The sequence below is a fragment of the Lynx canadensis genome, chromosome C2, assembly GCF_007474595.2.
Source record: "Lynx canadensis isolate LIC74 chromosome C2, mLynCan4.pri.v2, whole genome shotgun sequence".
In the NCBI taxonomy this organism is placed as follows: Eukaryota; Metazoa; Chordata; class Mammalia; order Carnivora; family Felidae; genus Lynx; species Lynx canadensis.
In genome coordinates this window covers 41,081,988-41,101,315 of record NC_044311.2, presented here as the reverse complement: position 1 = coordinate 41,101,315, position 19,328 = coordinate 41,081,988, and the positions used below count along the sequence as shown (strand labels likewise).

The 19,328-nt window shown below is 34.7% G+C and overlaps 1 protein-coding gene across 2 annotated transcripts in view; it reads left to right on the top strand.

Moving 5' to 3' along the window:
• Positions 1-7,912, top strand: part of PLOD2 (procollagen-lysine,2-oxoglutarate 5-dioxygenase 2) — a 100,789-nt gene extending 92,877 nt beyond the window's left edge. For both annotated transcript variants that reach the window (XM_030330024.1, XM_030330023.1), the window contains 6 exons: positions 734-847; positions 3,625-3,690; positions 4,755-4,859; positions 5,996-6,142; positions 6,254-6,379; positions 6,547-7,912. In XM_030330024.1, the coding sequence (XP_030185884.1) occupies positions 734-847; positions 3,625-3,690; positions 4,755-4,859; positions 5,996-6,142; positions 6,254-6,379; positions 6,547-6,702 (714 nt within the window). In that variant the 3' untranslated portion in view covers positions 6,703-7,912. The remainder of the gene's footprint in view (positions 1-733; positions 848-3,624; positions 3,691-4,754; positions 4,860-5,995; positions 6,143-6,253; positions 6,380-6,546) is intronic.
• The last annotated feature ends 11,416 nt before the right edge of the window (positions 7,913-19,328 follow it).

The window sequence follows — 19,328 nt, the reverse complement described above, 5'->3', positions numbered from 1 at the left end:
TTTTCTAGTTTTGTTTTTTAAAGGGAGAGAAGAAATAGGAGTAAGTATAAAGTATATCTTGATTAAAATGAGATCTGGGTACCCTTCATCATTATTTTTTTTTTATTAATAACTAACTCTTTTACCATTAAAACAGGTACAAAAAGAAACAACCTTACCATGGTGGTTTTTGCCAAGTTTATTTCGTTTAAGGCAAGGATACGAGACTGATTTTCTTTAGCTGCCTTTAATGAACAAATAATTTCTGTGTTCAGTTTTTAAACATCAGGACAATAAGAGAATGAAATAGTCTGATGTAAAAATACTGACATTTGAAATCTTGTTTAAAAATGTGACATCTTCTTTGAAAGGGAAAGAAGCCAAAAGAGGTACAATTCATTGCACTTGGTGTCTCAAAAATATTTCTGCTTTCAAACAGGAATTGTTTTTCCCCTGATGTCTACATCTAGGATCAATGAGAAAGGGACAAAAACAGTCATTCTTCCTCTTCTTTTTTTCAGTTGAGTGTCAGTGCTATCAATTAGTTTTGTGTGGTGCCTGAATTTATAATTAATAAAAGTTTTATCTCTTTTATTTTAAATCATGCATGTTTTTATATGAGAAATAAAATGCATGTTCAGGAATGAGATATAAAAGTTGAAATTAATATCTCCTATATATTTTTCCTATGGTTAAGTTTATTTTCTTGTACTTTCCTCTAAGATTGTTAATACTGTTATTCTTTGGCACATAGGGTGTGTTTATGTACATTTCTAATAGACATGAATTTGGAAGACTTTTATCAACTGCTAATTACAATACTTCACATTATAACAATGACCTCTGGCAGATTTTTGAAAATCCTGTGGTATGTACTTCATACTCAACTTCATTTATTTCTTATTTTCAGATGTAAATCAGTTGGGTTAATAACATAAAAATGTGATAAGAAGCTTTAAAAAGTTAAAGTTTAAAAAACAGTTTAAAAATATAATCAATTGTAGCTTTTAAAAATAATATAATTTAGTATAATAATATTAATTATAATTAATACTCTGTTAATTATAATAATTTAATATAATTTTTTTTTTAATTTTTTTTTTCAACGTTTATTTATTTTTGGGACAGAGAGAGACAGAGCATGAACGGGGGAGGGGCAGAGAGAGAGGGAGACACAGAATTGGAAACAGGCTCCAGGCTCCGAGCCATCAGCCCAGAGCCTGACGCGGGGCTCGAACTCACGGACCGCGAGATCGTGACCTGGCTGAAGTCGGACGCTTAACCGACTGCGCCACCCAGGCGCCCCTAATTTAGTATAATTTTAAAAGCTACAATTGATTATATTTCTTGACCAAGAATTTTTAAAATATAGACGTATATTACGCATGGGGAAAGGAATGATCAGTTTCTCTTAATATTTTTATTTTATATATTCAAAAGCATCATCAGATTTTTAATTGTAATTTCAGAAAAACTGTTTACAAGTAGCTCAAGAAGAGAATTCAAGGAGTTAGTTTGAGAAAATACATTTTATTTTATCTTATTTATTTTTTATAACAATTTTTTGAATGTACACCAAAGACAGCCAGAGAAAATTGCAGAGTAAGTGGATTCAGCATGTATAGAAAGTCTTAAATTGAGGAAACTATTTCCTTCTAAACTCTAAAATTATTTCTTATCTTAAAGATTTGAATCCTCAAGGAATTCATTCCTTTTTTGTCTTGCTGGAGCCTATTCTCTTCAGTCAAATTGGAGCGCTTATTCCAGGGAAAATACTCTCTTTAGTATTCATCTGTGGAATGCTACTGTTTACAGCTTTCCCCTTGCCAATAGTAAAAGTTTTAAATTACAAAGACTCAATCCACCTGATCAGAATTGTCTTTTATTTCGTAGGAGTAGTTGACAGCCAGGAATAGTAAATTCAAAGTCTCTGAAGACTCTGTTGAATAGAAAAATAACATTTTTTGACATTTTTGTATTTTAAAAGTATTTTTGTTTCGTTTAAGCTACATATCTTCATCTTTCACAAGAGTGTAATTAAAAAGAGGCTTTTTAAGTGGTGAGGGTGGAATTACATATTTTACTTTGGCACTGAGCCTCTTGGTTATTTTGAGGAATAGAATTATTATATTTGTTGGGTAATATTAGCTCCTGAAAAAATGTCCCAAATTATATCCTGAATTGTAGACATTTGTGTCAGGATTCATAACTTTGGAGAATATGAAATGAAAACATCAGAAGTAAGTAGGAACTGCTTTTCTTTCCATGGCTTTGTTTTGTTTTTGGTAGATTACCCTGATCAATACGCCTCATGAGGGATGTCCTATAGCAAAATATTCAACCATTGTCCTATTATCAGAACTTCTAAAAAATTAGTCAAGTAAGAGTTTGTTAAATGATATTTGAAAGGTGGCCTAAAATGAGACGTTAATGCCTTAATGTGAGATCTTAGGAATTTTTTTTTTAATTTCAAAAAATCGATAATGATGCTTAAAAAATACTTAAAGATTCTGAAATGTTATAAATGATTTTTTTCTAATTGCCTCCATATTCTGAAATCAGAGAACTAATCAGTATTAAAGGGATTAATGAGATAATGGAGTAATTTGATTCTTACAATTATATACGAAGTATAAATGAAATTTATTTAAAGAATTTGAAGATAACTTTGGTTCTTTCATATGATCTACATATAAGCAGAGATGTGCAAAATCTAAGAATGGCATACACATTATCAGGGTTTCTCTGAAATATGGCTTAAAAGATGTATTTCAGACAAATATTTTTTGAAACATATTTTGATTGGAATTCTTTTGACTATACCTCAAGTCTTCCCTTCTGGTTCCCCATGTTTATACTTTGTAAAGAGAAAATTAAGAATTTTGTTAAACATGTCTAAATACAAGAGATTTTTTTTGATACGAAATGTCTCCACATTTTCATTTATACTCTCTAAATATGTGATTTTTAAATTAAACACTTGACTCAGGAAGAGAATTCCTTAGCTGATATTGACACAACTTGAGATACCTTAGTATGTGGTTTATATATCAGAGCTTAGTCAAAGAAGAATCAGATTCCTGAGTTAGCATGAAGACAAGTTCTCTCTTAATGTATGGTTCTATACCTTAATTTCAGGAACTAAAAGAAATGAAAGTATTAGTAATCCATGATCATTCTTTGATACATAATAAAAACAGAAGTGAAGAGAGAAAATTTAAATACATTTTAAAATATCATAACTATTTTAGAGTAATTCACTCTCAAAGTCCTGTATATATGAGTAAGACCCTAGTTGATTAATTAGCTTATTTTTACTAATATTTGTTAGGATTTTGTTCTTTACCATTAACTTTTAAGCCCATATTTACCTATCCCTGTGTTTATGCATAGAATACAGCATACAAATTTTAAAATCCTGAGGTCTAAAAATTCATAAAAATTTCATGTTTCATAGAATGATGTGAACATATAGAGTCAAAGTTTAACAAGCATAAACTGTGGTTTCTGAAAATTCCTTTTTTGTCCAATACACTAGTCATTTATAAATTGAGCAATTTCTAAAATGCATACACTTTATATTTTCTATTATTTATTAAAAGGTATTTGCTTTTGATTTGTGCAATTGATTTTTTTTTTTGATAGGACTGGAAAGAAAAATATATAAACCGGGATTATTCAAAAATTTTCACTGAAAATATAGTTGAACAGGTTTGTATTAATAATTTCAATGATGTGTAGAGTACTTTTGCTATGTTTTCCAGAAGGGAACAATATTAATGCAATATTGCTTTATCAGAGGTGTTGTGAAAGTGGAGAAGCCATCTTGTAGATAAAAATCATGTGGCTTAATTAACCTTAAGGATCATATAGTTGTAAAAATATAGAACATGAAGATCAACCATAATTTTAAGATCATTCCCTTTTTTGGCCATACTTTCAAATGTTATAGCTGTCCCAAACCACTAAAAGTAAGGAAACTTTGGCAAATCTCTGAGGTAGCCCTCATTTAATAAAAGTGTATCTTTGCAAGAAATTGATCTTTAAGAGTCTCTTCTCAAAGATGTCTTTTAAAAAATGAACTCTGTTTTAGGTTAGTGTTCCAAACTGTTGCTAATACCTTATTTCAGAGAACATAAGGCATCTTTGATTCTGAGATGCTCTGTTATTTTGTGTACTGTAAGAAATGACCAGAATACTGCCAATTAAACTATGACATAACGTTTTCTAGTCATTTAGAATTTTTAATTTTATACATATTGGAAGAGCTATTTTAGACTTATCAAGGTATAGATGTTATCATATGTTGTAGGGCACTGTATGCATAATAATTTCCATTTCAATGGCAAATCATAGTGTACATTATTTAAAAAACATTTTAAAGGGCAAGTCAACTCAAGTGCAACACCAGCTAAATGCACACATGTACATCCACACGCAGTGATATATACATACACACAAGGTGAAACTATGAAAATTTGATCAAGTATACATACACTGTAGCATTACAGCTACATCATAGTGGTTGCCTGGTCAAATGTGAGTCCAAGATATGTCTTGATTTTACAGATGTGAAAATGCAAAAAGAAAAAAGTCTTAGCATTAAAAAAAAACTAACATTTGTAACAGTTATGTCAATAATATTGGGCAAACCTCTTAAAAAGGCATCTAAGTGAGATGAGTATTGAGTATTCCATCCAATTACTTTTGCAATCTATTTATTAGTTAAAAGACACAAAATATTATTCTCTTAATGATGATCCCTTGTTTTATAGCCTTGTCCCGATGTCTTTTGGTTTCCCATCTTTTCTGAAAAAGCCTGTGATGAATTGGTGGAAGAAATGGAGCATTATGGCCAGTGGTCTGGGGGGAAACATCATGTGAGTTGTATTTTCACACAAAGAACTATAATGTGTATGTTGGATAGGAGTCGGGGGATGGATATTTTGAGAATTTAGAGGAGATTTGTCTGTTTTGTCAGATATCTCTGACTTATGTGCCTCAACGCAGGGGCTAGCCAAGGCTGTCAAGAGAACTCTGGTTGCATTTAATCTATCTGGCCTCAGTTTCTCATTTATGTATACAATTACACTGGATAGTTTCTAAAGGTCAGTGTCTCCAGGCTGGAATGGTAAGGAAATATATGCCTATTGTGTGCTATTAAGTCTTCTCCAAGGCCACTTTTTATTCTCTGCATTTTCACAGTGAGCTGTAGTGAAAATACCAAGACAAAGTTTATCTGGTTCACTGCCAAAGCTTTTTCTTGTGTGTAAACGTTGGAAGAAGAAATCTGTTTGAACGCCATTGGTGTAATTCAGTACTGAATTTACATTCAGTGTCAAAGACTTGGCAGGAAGTATTACTGTTGGTGGTTCAATGTGTTTCTTTTCCTCTGAGAATTTGCACATGCCTGCTCCTTAACAATACCAAGGAATTCTAGAATTCTCTAATATTACTGCCTCTGCTCAACTTCATACCCCAGCTAGTTAGCCGAAGTTCAAAGTATGAGAAGGAACCTGAAGCCAGCAGGTTGTAGGATAATAAAAAGCAGTCATGGAAGGACTTGAGGTGTCATAAAATTGAAGTGGGGAACATAGCAGGGAAGGCCTGTTTTCAGTGATAGGGGATCCAAAGAGCAGACTGGCAGAATCTTTATCCATCAAGTATCTAAGACTGCCTGAAGGGTTACTGTAAAAAACTAATTTTTTTAGAGGGCATAGGAAGTCTTTGGAAATAAGTTTTATTTACTTGACAGTCAGACCTCAAATGTATATTAGTAAGTAAGAAAGGAGTCCATTGACTCTGCAATACTTTGCTTCATCATTGATACATTTGCAAAGCCATGTTATCTAAGTTATTTTGATAGTTTTGCAATTAAAGCAGATGGTACACCATAATTGAACAACTGTTATTTTTATTGTCTATTATGATCTTGTGGTTGAAAAAAATTCCAAGGTAATATAAATGTGAATTGCATGTGGACCACGCTTTATGACATCATTAATGCTGTTTCTAGGATAGCCGTATATCTGGTGGTTATGAAAATGTCCCAACTGATGATATCCACATGAAGCAAATTGATCTGGAGAATGTATGGCTTCATTTTATCCGGGAGTTTATTGCACCCGTTACACTGAAGGTCTTTGCAGGTTATTATACGAAGGTAGTTATGCTCCCATTCCTCCCGTCTACCTCCTACTAGTTTTTACACAAACGTGCTATTTTATATTTTTATTAATAAGCAAATCCATTGGTTTACTTTGCTTTTTTTTAGGGGTTTGCACTATTGAATTTTGTAGTAAAATACTCCCCTGAAAGGCAACGCTCTCTTCGCCCTCATCATGATGCTTCTACATTTACCATCAACATTGCACTCAATAACGTGGGAGAAGATTTTCAAGTAATTATGGCTTTTATTTTTTTACATTTCTTAAAAGAAATATGTCATGACGATAAGGTTTTTGCCTTATTTTTTAAAAATTCTGCTCAGAGGGCATAATTTGAATTTTGCCACCGATTAGAAATTAAACAATAAGCTGATACATTTATTTGTTCCATCTCTTCTAGGGAGGCGGATGCAAATTTCTGAGGTACAACTGCTCTATTGAATCACCCAGAAAAGGCTGGAGCTTCATGCATCCAGGGAGACTCACACATTTGCATGAAGGACTTCCTGTTAAAAATGGAACGAGATACATTGCAGTGTCATTTATAGACCCCTAAGTTATTTACTTTTCATAGAAATGAATTTTTCTTTTGGAATGGATGAACCTGTCTTTGGAGTTGTGCTTGAGAAGATGAAAGGAATATTTAAATAACTTCAACAGAACAACTTCACTTTGGGCCAAACGTTGAAAAACTTTTTGTAAAAAATTGTTTGATATTTCATAATGTCTGCTCTGAGCCTTAAAACACAGATTGAAGAAGAAAAGAAAAAAAGTAAAAGCAAATATTTATTTCTATGCCTTTTGTCTCTGAGAATAATGGCAACTTTCTGATTTCGTGTTTCATTTGATCAGATACTCAGCTACAAATGTACAAGTGACAAGTGAGACTAATAATATTTTATTATTAAGAAAGCTCGGGAAGAATGTTATTTATCAACATGTAGGCAAAATGAATATAAATGAATATTGACAATTTTTGAATCATTGGAAAACTGGAGTTATAACTGAGTTTGTATACAACTAATTGTGTAAGTACTTTCTTGATGACCTATGCAGGTACCTTTTCTAGAAGTTACTGAAGGAATACAGAGAACAATAAATATCACACAATGTTTTTCCTCAAGACACTTAGTATAAAACACAATTGAGGTACAGAGCCAGTTGAAAACATTTCTGTTTATATTGTTAAACAAAGTTTTTTTGGTTACATTTATATTACAAATCCAGCCCTCTATTCCTTCAGATGAATTTTCCAAGGTGGATTATATTGAGTCGGTATTAGATTTAGGAAAGCTTTCAAAGCTTTCCATTATTGAAAGTATATCAAGTATCAACCTAAGATCAGCAAGTGTCTTTAAGTCAAAACAGACTTTTGATTTTAATTCTAGAAAATAATGAGGAAAAGAAAATTTCATGAGATTAGTAGTAGCATTTTATGATTTAAAAAAAACTTTGTTAAGTACTTGAATTTTCTATCAGGAAAATAAAGTTGGTGAGCCTTTCTTCTTCTCCTCGCCCTTTGTCTCCCTCCTCATTCTTTTTTAGAGAGTTATTCACCTTTGTGTCTTCCCAGCCTAGTTCCCATTTTATCCTCCTTCTTACTTTTTGATTACCTTTTCTTGATCCCATTTTAAAAAAAATCCCCAGCACAAAAAAATTTGTGTCTTGAGTTCTCACCATTTTTCTGAGTGCAGTTTAAATATACTTATTGTAGCTACTGTTTTTAATTTAAAGGTTAAACTTGAAAAAAAAAGTTCTAAGTCATGGTGCCAAAATTCATTTTTCTAACACCATGTGTTAGAAACTTATGAAAAATAAAATAATTTAAAATAAGTTTCTCTTGGTCTCTTTATTATTGGTGATTTATCTTTAGAAGAGAATATATGATGGGGTATCCAAATATCTGGATATAACAGGCTATGATTTTTCATTTTGCTTGGTACATTTACTGATATTATAATAACTTAATGAAAACTCTACTTATTGAATTATGAATTGAATTGTAATTATCTTCAATCTGAAAATGATTAGAGATTGACGTAGTTATTTTATAAGTGACGAAATAGAGACAAAACATATATTCAATATATCTGTTCTGTGGTGTTTTTCAAGTGCCTACTATGGGCCATGAACTGTTCCAGGCACTGAGGAAATAGATAATATAAATATTATAATATTTAACCAAGATAATATAATAACCAAGATAATATAAATACTGGAAGATGGACCGAGGAAATAAGGCAGTTGGGTTCTACCTCTTTTCTTTGGTGGCACTTAATACTCAAAGTAAATTCCAACAAAGTCCATCAACTTTGTTGAAGAGACATGTTAGTAATTCTTTCTGAATTACATTACTGTACTTCAGGGATAGTATTCTAAATATGTAACAACTGGTATGGATGCCAGCCAATCAGAGCAGATTCTGGTTACAAAAAACAGAATCTACCAGTGCAAACCAGCTTAATATCCCTTGTGATACACTTCAGAAGAAAGACATCTATGAGATCCTGTTTCTTTTTAGTTGTTGTATACATGAACGGCAACTATAGTAACTTTTAATTTTGTGCCATGTTTTCAGAAATTGGACCAAGGCAGTCAACTGAGCATTTTCCATCTTCCCTCTTATCTCAGGTTTTATGAAATGATATGAAATGTACTTTTAAAAAGAACAATTCATAATCAGGGAAGGTGTGAAAAATTCTCCCAAGTAGGTCAGAAAATTTGAAAGATACAGGAAATAGGCAGGATTGGTTGGATCCGGAAAACTGTCACTTGAAGCACACTCACCTCTGGCAACCACCAATCTGTTCTCTGTTTCTCTGAGTTCTTATTTTTATTTTTATTTTTTTATTTATTATTTAAAAAAATTTTTTTTAACATTTATTTATTTTTGAGACAGAGAGAGACAGAGCATGAATGGGGGAGGGTCAGAGAGAGGGAGACACAGAATCTGAAACAGGCTCCAGGCTCTGAGCAGTCAGCACAGAGCCCGACGCGGGGCTCGAACTCACGGACAGCGAGATCATGACCTGAGCCGAAGTCGGCCGCTCAACTGACTGAGCCACCCAGGCGCCTCTCTGAGTTCTCATTTTTAAATTGCACATGTAAGTGATATCATACAGTGTTTCAGTTTCTCTGACTTATTTCACTTACCATAATGCCCTCGGGGCCCTTCCATGTTATCACAAATGGTAATATTTACTTCTTTTTTAAGATTGAATAATATCCCATTGTATACATATCACATTTCCTTTATCCATTCATCCACTAGTGAACACTTAGGTTGTTTCCGTGTCTTGGCTTTTATAAATCCTGCTGCTGCACTGAACACAAGGGTGCAGATTGCTTTTTGAGATAATGATTTTATCTCAAATAAGATATACTCCAAGAAGTGGAATTGCTAGATCATATCACTGCTCTTTTTACTGTTTTGTGGAACTGAAATCTTTTGCTGTAGATATATATTTGTGTATTAATTGTTTAATAGAAAGAAAAAACCAGTAGAAAGAAAAGGGGAGAATTCTCATAACTGATTTAATTTGAATAAATGGAAGTATATTGATATCAATAGTAATTATTTGTGTTTACAGGTGTGAGTGTGTGTGTGTGTGTATAACATATATTCCCAAAAAGCTTTAAATGCTCATCATAGTGGCTTTTTTTCCCTAATTCTTCATGTGCATAGGAATCAATGTGAATATTTTCACTTAATACAGATACTTTAGTAGTAGTCCAGTATATTAATTTTCTTGATTCTGCTTCATTTTTGAAAAGCACTAATAATTTACTTGTGTTGGTAACTTACCTGAGAGATCAAATACCTGTTTACAGAATAAAAGTATGGAAAACGATTAACATACAAATTGAGTCCATTCTGTCCATCCTGATGACAGAATCTGTATATTCCTTCACTCCTCTGTTTTCTTGTCTGTCATCTGCACTTATTAATTTCTCTGCTCGCTAAGTCCCCCTTGTATGACATTTTAGGGGTCTGTCATTCATTTGGAATATGGCGTGGCCTATTCAACAGATCTCTTCAAGTTGCAGGAAAGCCAAATACAATTTTTAGTCACAGTTGAGAGTCAGTCTCTGCAAATAGCTCTCTTTGACTAGATGTCAACTACTTTGGAAAATTAAAGTCTTGGAGGCTTCATGAAAGCACCCTTTGTCAAACAGCACCGTTTATCTGTGGACTTTCAGAATAGCAAGCTACATGCTTCTTTTAGAATAGCTCTTTAATAAGAAAAGGCCCTTGGGGAAAAGAAGAGGAAAAATGTATAAAACTCTTTAATAACACAATGGGTTTTGCATTAAATTTGAAGACATACATTAAGAAATAAGTAGTGAAAAGAGTAGAAAACTACATGGAGACATGCTTTAAAAATGCAACATAGCTAACTTATTCTAATAAAAGGAATTAGAACAATTGGAAAGATGAAACATACGAGGGATGTATATACGTTATAAATCTTAACTCTTACAGCTTTTTTTTTAATTTTAAGAATTAAATTATATTTTTGTATCATTGTTAACATATTAAAATAGAATATACTCGTGAAAAGTAACGTCTTTGCTGATTTTTGAGGTGGTGGTGTTTGTTTTTTTAATAAATCAGCTAACTGATTATTTTGGCCTGCTTTTGTGTCTCTACTGAAAAATGGTTGACTAAGAAATCAGATTCCTTATAATCTTTTCAAAATAGAAAGGAATTTTTGCCTATTTAATGATGCAAAACACAGAAGTAATCAACTTAAAGAAGTTTCAACAAATGAAATGGAGAGATCACGAATGCCATAAATATCATAAAGAATATACTGTTTCTTTCAAATTATCCTCACTCCAAAGTAAATACAGTTGACTCTTGAACAACGCAGGGGTTAGGGATGCCAAGACCACCCTCCAACCCCCATTCTCCACACAGTGGAAAATCCCCATATAACGTTTGACTCCCCTAAGAATTTACTAATAACGTATTGTTGAGTGGAAGCCTTATAGTCTAACACATGCTTTTTAAAATGTTATATGTATTATATACTGTATCCTTATAATTAAACTAGAGAAAATGAGAGAAAATGTTATTAAGAGAATCATAAGGAAAAGAAAATACATTTACAGCAGTGTACTGTATGTAAAAAATACCTCACATATAAGTGACCACGTGCAGTTCAAACCCATGTTGTTCAAGGGTCAACTATATTAGATTACCCCCAAAAAATTAAGAGATGGAAGAGGAGAAAAAATTTCATGAAGCTTTGATGAGGAATGAATTTCTTTGTGCTTAATTATAAAATAATTTAAAAAATACTTTTAAGCGACATTTTTCTTAACACTGATTTAAGTTCGGTAACTTTTCTTTTAAAAATGCAATGTGAAATGGTAGAATCCTTAAAGAAATCACATCGTGATATTTAATTCTGCATCTTCACAGGAGAATTTTGTGTTTGAAAAAGCTCAATAACTTCCAAGTGAGAAACGGACAAATTAAAGTGTGATTTTCTCTTGATGAGCATAAATGATTAGATGATTGATTAATTGAAGATATATGCATATTTAAAATGAGATTATCCTATTAAACTTTGCTTCATTAAATTATTTTCATCTGTATTCACATAGTTTATATATTTTATAAATCTCGCCAAATTGTGACATCACAGCCCCATCTTGTGGTCAATGTAGATAACTAATAGGGTCTAAATTTTAAGCAAAAAAGCAGGAACTTTAATTTTTTAAAAAAATTCATGCTTTCAAAAATTTTCTTAAAGGCTAATATGAACAAAAATGATAACGTTGAATGTTTTTTCAGGAATTGCTTTTTTTTTATTTTGGTAACATAGTATAATATTTTAAAAGAAGGATTTGGATACCTTATTTCTGAAATAAAGGATAGCTAGCATTATTTCCAGTTAGTACTGAGGAAATAATTTGTTTTCTATTCTTTACCTACTTTGTAGACTGCTAATCTGTGTTCACTAGTGGACATGGGCCTGAACTAAAAATAAAATCACTATAGAAGTGGTCAGACTCCATTACAACTGATACAGTAGTTGGTTTTGAGTAGACAAAATAACTTACATTAGAACAGTTCCAGAGAGTTTAATTGTAAAAATAAATATATTCTTAAAAATGTGTTTGTGGTAGGGAAAGAGAAGTCATAATAATATTTTTCTTCATAATCAGCAAAGGGCCAGTAAGTGCAGCAATGAGGACAGGATTCCTGTGGGGCAAAAACTGGGTGATTCAGACAAACTATGAAAGTTAATAATCTCTGTTTTGATTTTTTGAGGATGAATGCAATTTGTTCCTGCTTAAGTTGTTGAAGGGAGGTGTACTGCCATAGTGCTAATTTACTCCAGCTCTCGTGTATTCAAATGTTGCCCACATATCCTTCTTGATTGCCTTTCCTCCCGGGGGATCACCTTGTGCTCTGAATGCTTGGCTGAATTCAGGTGCTCCTGAACTAACTCTGACTCTAGAGTGACTTCAATGATTTTCGCATTATCCAGAGACAGTTTCCTTATTGATCTTCTGTGAGCTAAGAGGAGAGGAGATAAAAATAAATATGGATTATTGAAACCTAAATGATTTGGCACCTGTGAGAGCAAGTCACCAAAGATGGTCCTCAATGAGCCATGACTCCCAGGATTCATGCTTTTGTCCAGTTCCCTCCCACGTTGAATATGGGCGGGTCTACTGGGAAGCAGTTCTGCATATTCCAAGCTAAGTCATGGGAGACCTTGTGGCTTGGTTCTCTTGAAGCATTCATTCGTTAGACGGTCCCTCTAGAATCCAGGTGCCATTCTGTAGAAAGCCTATGCCACAAGGAGAGGACGTGTACAAGTACTCTTGCCAAGAGCTGAAGATGATCTACAGTATCATTGGGCACCATGTGGGTAAATAATTTGCATATGATGAACCCAGTCAAACCTTCAGATGGCTATTATCTCCATGGCTGACTTCCTACTGCTACCACATGTGAGTCCGAAAGCAAATCCACCTGCTGAGCCCAGTCAACCCACAGAACCATGAGAAACAAAATTACCATTGTTTTAAGCCACTGAGTTTTGTGTGGTTCGTTACATAGCAGTGTAGATAACTGAACCAGGGATAATCGTCTATACTGGTTCTCTAATTGGGCCTGCTTTTCTGAGCACTTAACACACCGGTTTATTTACCTTTCATTTTCCTCAATAAGGCCATAAGCTCTTTGAGGAAAGGGATTGGCCCTTGTTTAATCTTTTCCATTTTAGACCCTAGCATACAGCCTGGCATATAATATGTTCTTATGTGTGAGTGAGTAATGGACACTTGGTTTTATGTCTGAGATTTTATTGTAGTTGAATCAAAATGATTGCTGAAGGGAATAGGAGTTTTAAAGTTAACAGATAGACCAAAAATAAAAATAAATCTGTGCTTTTAATAATGTGTACTTTGGTTATGGTGTGTTTTCTCAAGGAAAGACTTGAGAAAGATTGTACAGTTTGTTCTTGAATAAATGGATATATAGGTGGCCTCAAGTTGGATAGAATGATATACTGCTGTGTTGTAATATTAAACTGATATCACTATTATCCTCAGCATGCTGTGCTGAAGGACTGAGACAGGGAGTGGTCAGTTTATGAGTAGCTTGCTTAGGGGCCATATGTTTATTAGGCTTTCAAAAAGTATTTTGAATTCCATGAGTTTGGTTTTACCTATCTTTTTTTTTTTTTTTTTTTTAATTTTTTTTTTTTCAACGTTTATTTATTTTTGGGACAGAGAGAGACAGAGCATGAACGGGGGAGGGGCAGAGAGAGAGGGAGACACAGAATCGGAAGCAGGCTCCAGGCTCCGAGCCATCAGCCCAGAGCCCGACGCGGGGCTCGAACTCACAGACCGCGAGATCGTGACCTGAGCTGAAGTCGGACGCTTAACCGACTGAGCCACCCAGGCGCCCCTGGTTTTACCTATCTTAAGACAGTTTTAATAAAATGCTTTAAGAAGCATTATGCTTATTTAGTGACTAACATCTCTATATTTTATCTATAAAATAGAAAACTGTGAAAATAGTGGATTTTTAAACTCCAAGGAGAGTGTGGCCTTGATGTGTATTTTCGTTGGAACCACTGTTGCTGCCATGGTTACAGATTACACTGCTGTTGGGTGTGGCTTGTTGATTTTAACCAAGCGCCATTTTAACATCTTTTCAGTGTGATCCTAGAAATGTAATGAATAATGGAATTAAAGCTTTATAATTTCAGAAGTATGGACCGGTATAAATCTGATAAAAAAATGAATTGTTTCGGAGAGCTGTAATGGAGTTTATGTCAGAAAAATCCAGACCTTAGAAACTTCTTGACTGCATGTAAGTAATAGTTTGAATAAAGCAGACTTGGGCAGCAAGCAGTATTTTTATACAAATATGGAGAAGATATTTTTAACTGCGTAAAATTGGTAAAGGATTTGGCAGATCTGAGCCATTTGAAAGGTAACAAACAGTAAATTCAAGTGTGTAAAAAATTGAGAGAGAGCAATGAGGTTCAGGAGTTATAATCAATCTAATTATATTTCAAAATAAGAATGTGACAAGCGGGCATGAACCCCCATCTAACTTGCCATTGATTAGAGGGGTTATAGCTACTAATTTAGGGCATTTGTTTTGATGTTAAGATTTCAGATTGTTCTGTTATTTTTGGAAAGTATGCTGTGTGCCCTGTTTTCCAGTTTCATCCTTCAACAGGCTTTCTTGCAAATATTTAGTCCAATGTTGCACTATTTTTTTAACATCTAAAATGAGGACAGAACAAGAAGTGCAGAATATGTACTTGTCTATGTGACATGATTAATTTGCATCCACTCTCAGATGCTTGTAGCTCAGAATATAAATCTTCAGTGATGGTTTACTTTTGTGGCAGTTTCATGTGCTTTTCATGGAACATTCATATGCTTCCCGGATTTCTCACTCATAGTTAGGTGGAGTCATGTGACTGCTTTTGGCCAGTGGCTTATGAGCAGAAGTGATGATCGCTCCAAAGGCCAATTTCAGAGCACTCCCATTTCAGAGCCCACAGTAGTGACTCTTGAAGCATATATATTGAGATGTCTGTGTCCTGAGTCACTATTTGGAAGGGGGTTTGCCTTAACAGGTGCCAGGCCCACAATAGATGCGTGTGAAAAAGAAATGAAGCTTGATATGTTAAAGTTTCAATAAGATAACTTATTTTTACCTGGCTAATAAAACCAATCATATATTTGAGAAAATGATACATATTTTGTTTGGAGATGGTAGACTTAGGTATGTGTTGATTTTAAAATAATAAAAAAAACTGGAGTCATTGTAGGGTTTTGTGGTTTCATTTGTTCATCTGACAATAGACTCTCAGGGGTGGAAGTGGTCTTAAAAGCTAGGAAGTCCCATCTCTGCCTTGTTCCCACCATAAATAAATCCCTTTCAAGCTTCCTTGGTTGATGATTATCCAAGACTACACTTGAAAATTTCATTTAGTGAATGTTTGTTAAGTATCTGTTACATGCCCATCTTTGTACCTGAAATGACTTAGATGTTGTCCTTCCATTACAATCCAGTGATGCATTCATCACTGAATCCTGAGACAGAGACAGCAAAGCTTTGTCTTAACTGTGTCAAAATCTGTCTTTCGTAATTTCTTAAAAAAAATTTTTTTTGATGTTTATTTATTTTTGAGAGTGAGAGAGACAGAGTATGAGTGGGGAGAGGGGGCAGAGAGAGGGAGGGAGACACAGAATCTGAAGCAGGCTCCAGGCTCTGAGCTGTCAGCACAGAGCCCGACACGAGGCTTGAACCCATGAACTGTGAGATCATGACCTGAGCCGAAGTCGGACGCTCAACCTCCTGAGCGACCCAGGCGCCCCTGTCTTTTGTAATTTCTACTTAAAGTTTATATTTGTACATTTGGGAATGATGTGAAAAAAATTAATGTCTTTTAATATGGGCTTATCTTTCAAATATTTAAAGCAGTAATCACAAACATTCCCTCTCTCCCCTCCACCCCCTCTGGCTCACCATATTAATCTTTTCCACGTTTAAAGTATCAGATTCTTCATAGTCCTTGTATAAATGACCACCTTTGGACCTCTTTCCTGCCCAGTGTGGCTTCCTGATCTTACAAAGTGTTAATATCACTACATACACTCTCCTTTCCTCTTGGAATGATTTGTCAATATGTCCACGGACATGTGTCCATATACCCATGGTGGTGCCCAGATCTAAATTCAATAGGTAAAGTATTAGTGCTATAGAAACAAAGTGAAGAGTGCTCATATTTTAGATTTTTGTCAATATAATTTAATATAAAATTACCTTTGGGGGGGGTGAGCTAATTTTAAAAGCTACCTAAATACGTCTAATATACAGCAAAGGTTGGGAAGACGGGATCTAGCTTAACCCCTGAAAGTGACAAAGATGCTTTGCTTGGCCAAACTTTAGTCAGGCTCCTGAAACTTCTCCTAAGCCAATCTGTGCCCTTCCTTGTAAAATGCAGTTTTGGGGGTGCCTGGGTGGCTCATTCAGTTAAAATTCTGACTCTTGATTTCAGCTCAGGTCATGGTCTCAGGAACCCTGCATCAGGCTCCGTGCTGTCTGTGTGGAGCCTGCTTGGAATTGGGGTTCTCTCTCTTCCCCTCCCTCTCTGCCCCTCCCCCACCTCAAAATAAATAAGCTTAAAAAAATGTAGTTTAACAGGACCCCTCCCCCCCCTCCACCAGATGCTTGATATCTGATCACCTTTGATTTCTGATTGAGATCCTCATCTCCCACCATCCCCCAGGGGTATTTGATCACTCTGGCCAGACTTCAGCAAGAATCCTGTTACGTTGGTTTAGCTAGAATTCCCCCTTTCCCTGATGTTCCTTTTTAGGAATTTCCCATCAGCTGATCTCCACCCTGTTCCTTGGCTCTAAATTCCCACTGCCCATGCTATATTCTAAGTTGAGCCCAACTTCTCCCATTCAATGCGACATCCTACTGCAGTGGTCCCTATACCTATTGTAATGGTCCTGAATAAAGTTTGCCTTACTGTGCTTGAATAGGTGTCATCAAATAATTTTTCTTTACCAAAGATGTTATTTATATCCCTACACAATATTTATAACCTATGCTTTGCTTACTGAATGAGGATTTCCAGCTAATTAGTGGAACCATGGTGAATAAAAAATGTCTAATCAATCATTGAATGGCAATCTAAATGAAATCTAAAAACTTCTATATTGGAAGACAAAAATAACCAACTTCTCCCTCGGTTACTACATCCAGAGACTTGACCAGTGCTAAGGTGGCCACGTTGGACCGAGTGTGATCACACAAGGAAACAGTTCATGATTATAGACAGCCTTGGTTCCAGCCAAGTTCCCACAGTCAATTGTTTCTTCTGCTTCATGTCCCAAAATACTAGAACACAGTTTGAGAAATTTCATGAAGTCTCAAGATGTTCTGTCAGGTTGAGAGAGAAAGAAAAGATCATTTAGTTCAACCTCCTTCCCATTTAGATGACAGATCACTTGGCCTCTACTTGAGGATTTTGCAGCTTGCTCATCTGTGGATGAAATGTTGTAGTTATCAGAATTCTCCTATCTCGAGCTGACACCAGTTGCCCTCTTAACTTCTTCCTGTTGGCTCTAGTTCTGCTTTCTGGAGGAACACAGACTAAGTTGAATGCCTTTTCCATGAGTTAGCAATGCAAATGGACTATAATCTTCCTAAGTCTGCTCTCCAAAGTAAACATTTCAGGGTTTAACAACCATGTCACCGCCCTGTCCTCTGTGACTCCCTGCTTCTTTCTCCTTTGTCAACATCACACTTCCCAGTGTGTCATCTGAGTGGGACATAGACTACCGCAGTGGTTCTGATTGCCTCCCTTGGTCTGGTCACTGTACTTCTAGAAAGATCACCTAAGATTTTATCAGGTTTTATAGGGATCACTACCACAATGACTTAAAATACTAGCTCAGTGGTTTTCAATCCAGGCTGCATATTAAAATCACCCGGTAGAGCTTTTAAAAAATACTGATGTCTAATGTTCTGGCCCTAATGAAATAAACCAGAACCTCTGGAGGTAGAAGCCCAGGTGTAGGTATTTTTGTAAGGTGTTGCGATTGTTCTAATATGTAACAAAATGAGTTTTGCTCTTAAATGAGGTTTCTCTCAACCTTTATGTAAATGCAATTTTTTATTTGAATGTAAATATCAGATTTTATTCTGTTCCAGTGTAATTATCTCTAATAATAGGATTGCCAAAATTTCCAAATGCAATTTTATAAGGTCAATTTTCAACTAAATTAGAATATTAAAATTGCTGTTGATGTCCATAAAATGTTTAGAGAAGTTTAGAAAGGATTTTGAGAAAGTATAAATACTAATTCATTTCAATTTAATGTTTCTTATCTTACTGAATTTATGCACAACATAATTTGTACTCTATATAAGAACATCTTACGATCATACTTCGAATAAACTTGGATGATCACTGATAGCAAATGACATGGCCCAGTAAGCATGGGATAAAAGGATGGTTTTCCAAATTCAAGGTCTTTCCAAATAAAACAAGCATTAATGCTATGCTACTTGGCTCTTTTTATTTAAAGCACTGGGTTTTAAGGCATGTCCAAATTAAACTACTTCTTATTCCTTTGCTTTTGAGATCTTTCAGCTGTTAAAAGGAGTGTTCTCTCAGAAAGTTTGGCAACAGAAAATTTCAGCCTGGACATCTGAAATTAATCACAGTATTGGGTAAGAGTTAAGAGGAACAATTGTAATTACTTAAATTTGCATCTCTGAAGCATTTGGCAAGACATTTTTTTTCAAGTTCTGATGATTGCCTGAATATTGCAGTGTAGTAAATGAGAATTTCACAAAAGTCAATGTTACTGGCCCTTTATTTAAAAGACAAGGAGCAGCCCTCATGCAGTATCCCCCATTATTCTTGGTATATTGAGTACATTGTTGACCATATTGTACATTTTTTTTTTTTTTAGAGAGAGAGAGAGAGAAAGAGAGAGTGCCCCCACACCCGTGTGAGGAGGGAATGGGCAGAGGGAGAGAATGAGAAAGAGAGAGAGAGAGAGAGAGAGAGAGAGAGAGAGAGAAACTTAAGCAGGGTCCACACCCAGCACAAAGCCTGACAAGGGGCTTGATCTCATGACTCTGAGATCATGACCTGAACTGAAACGATG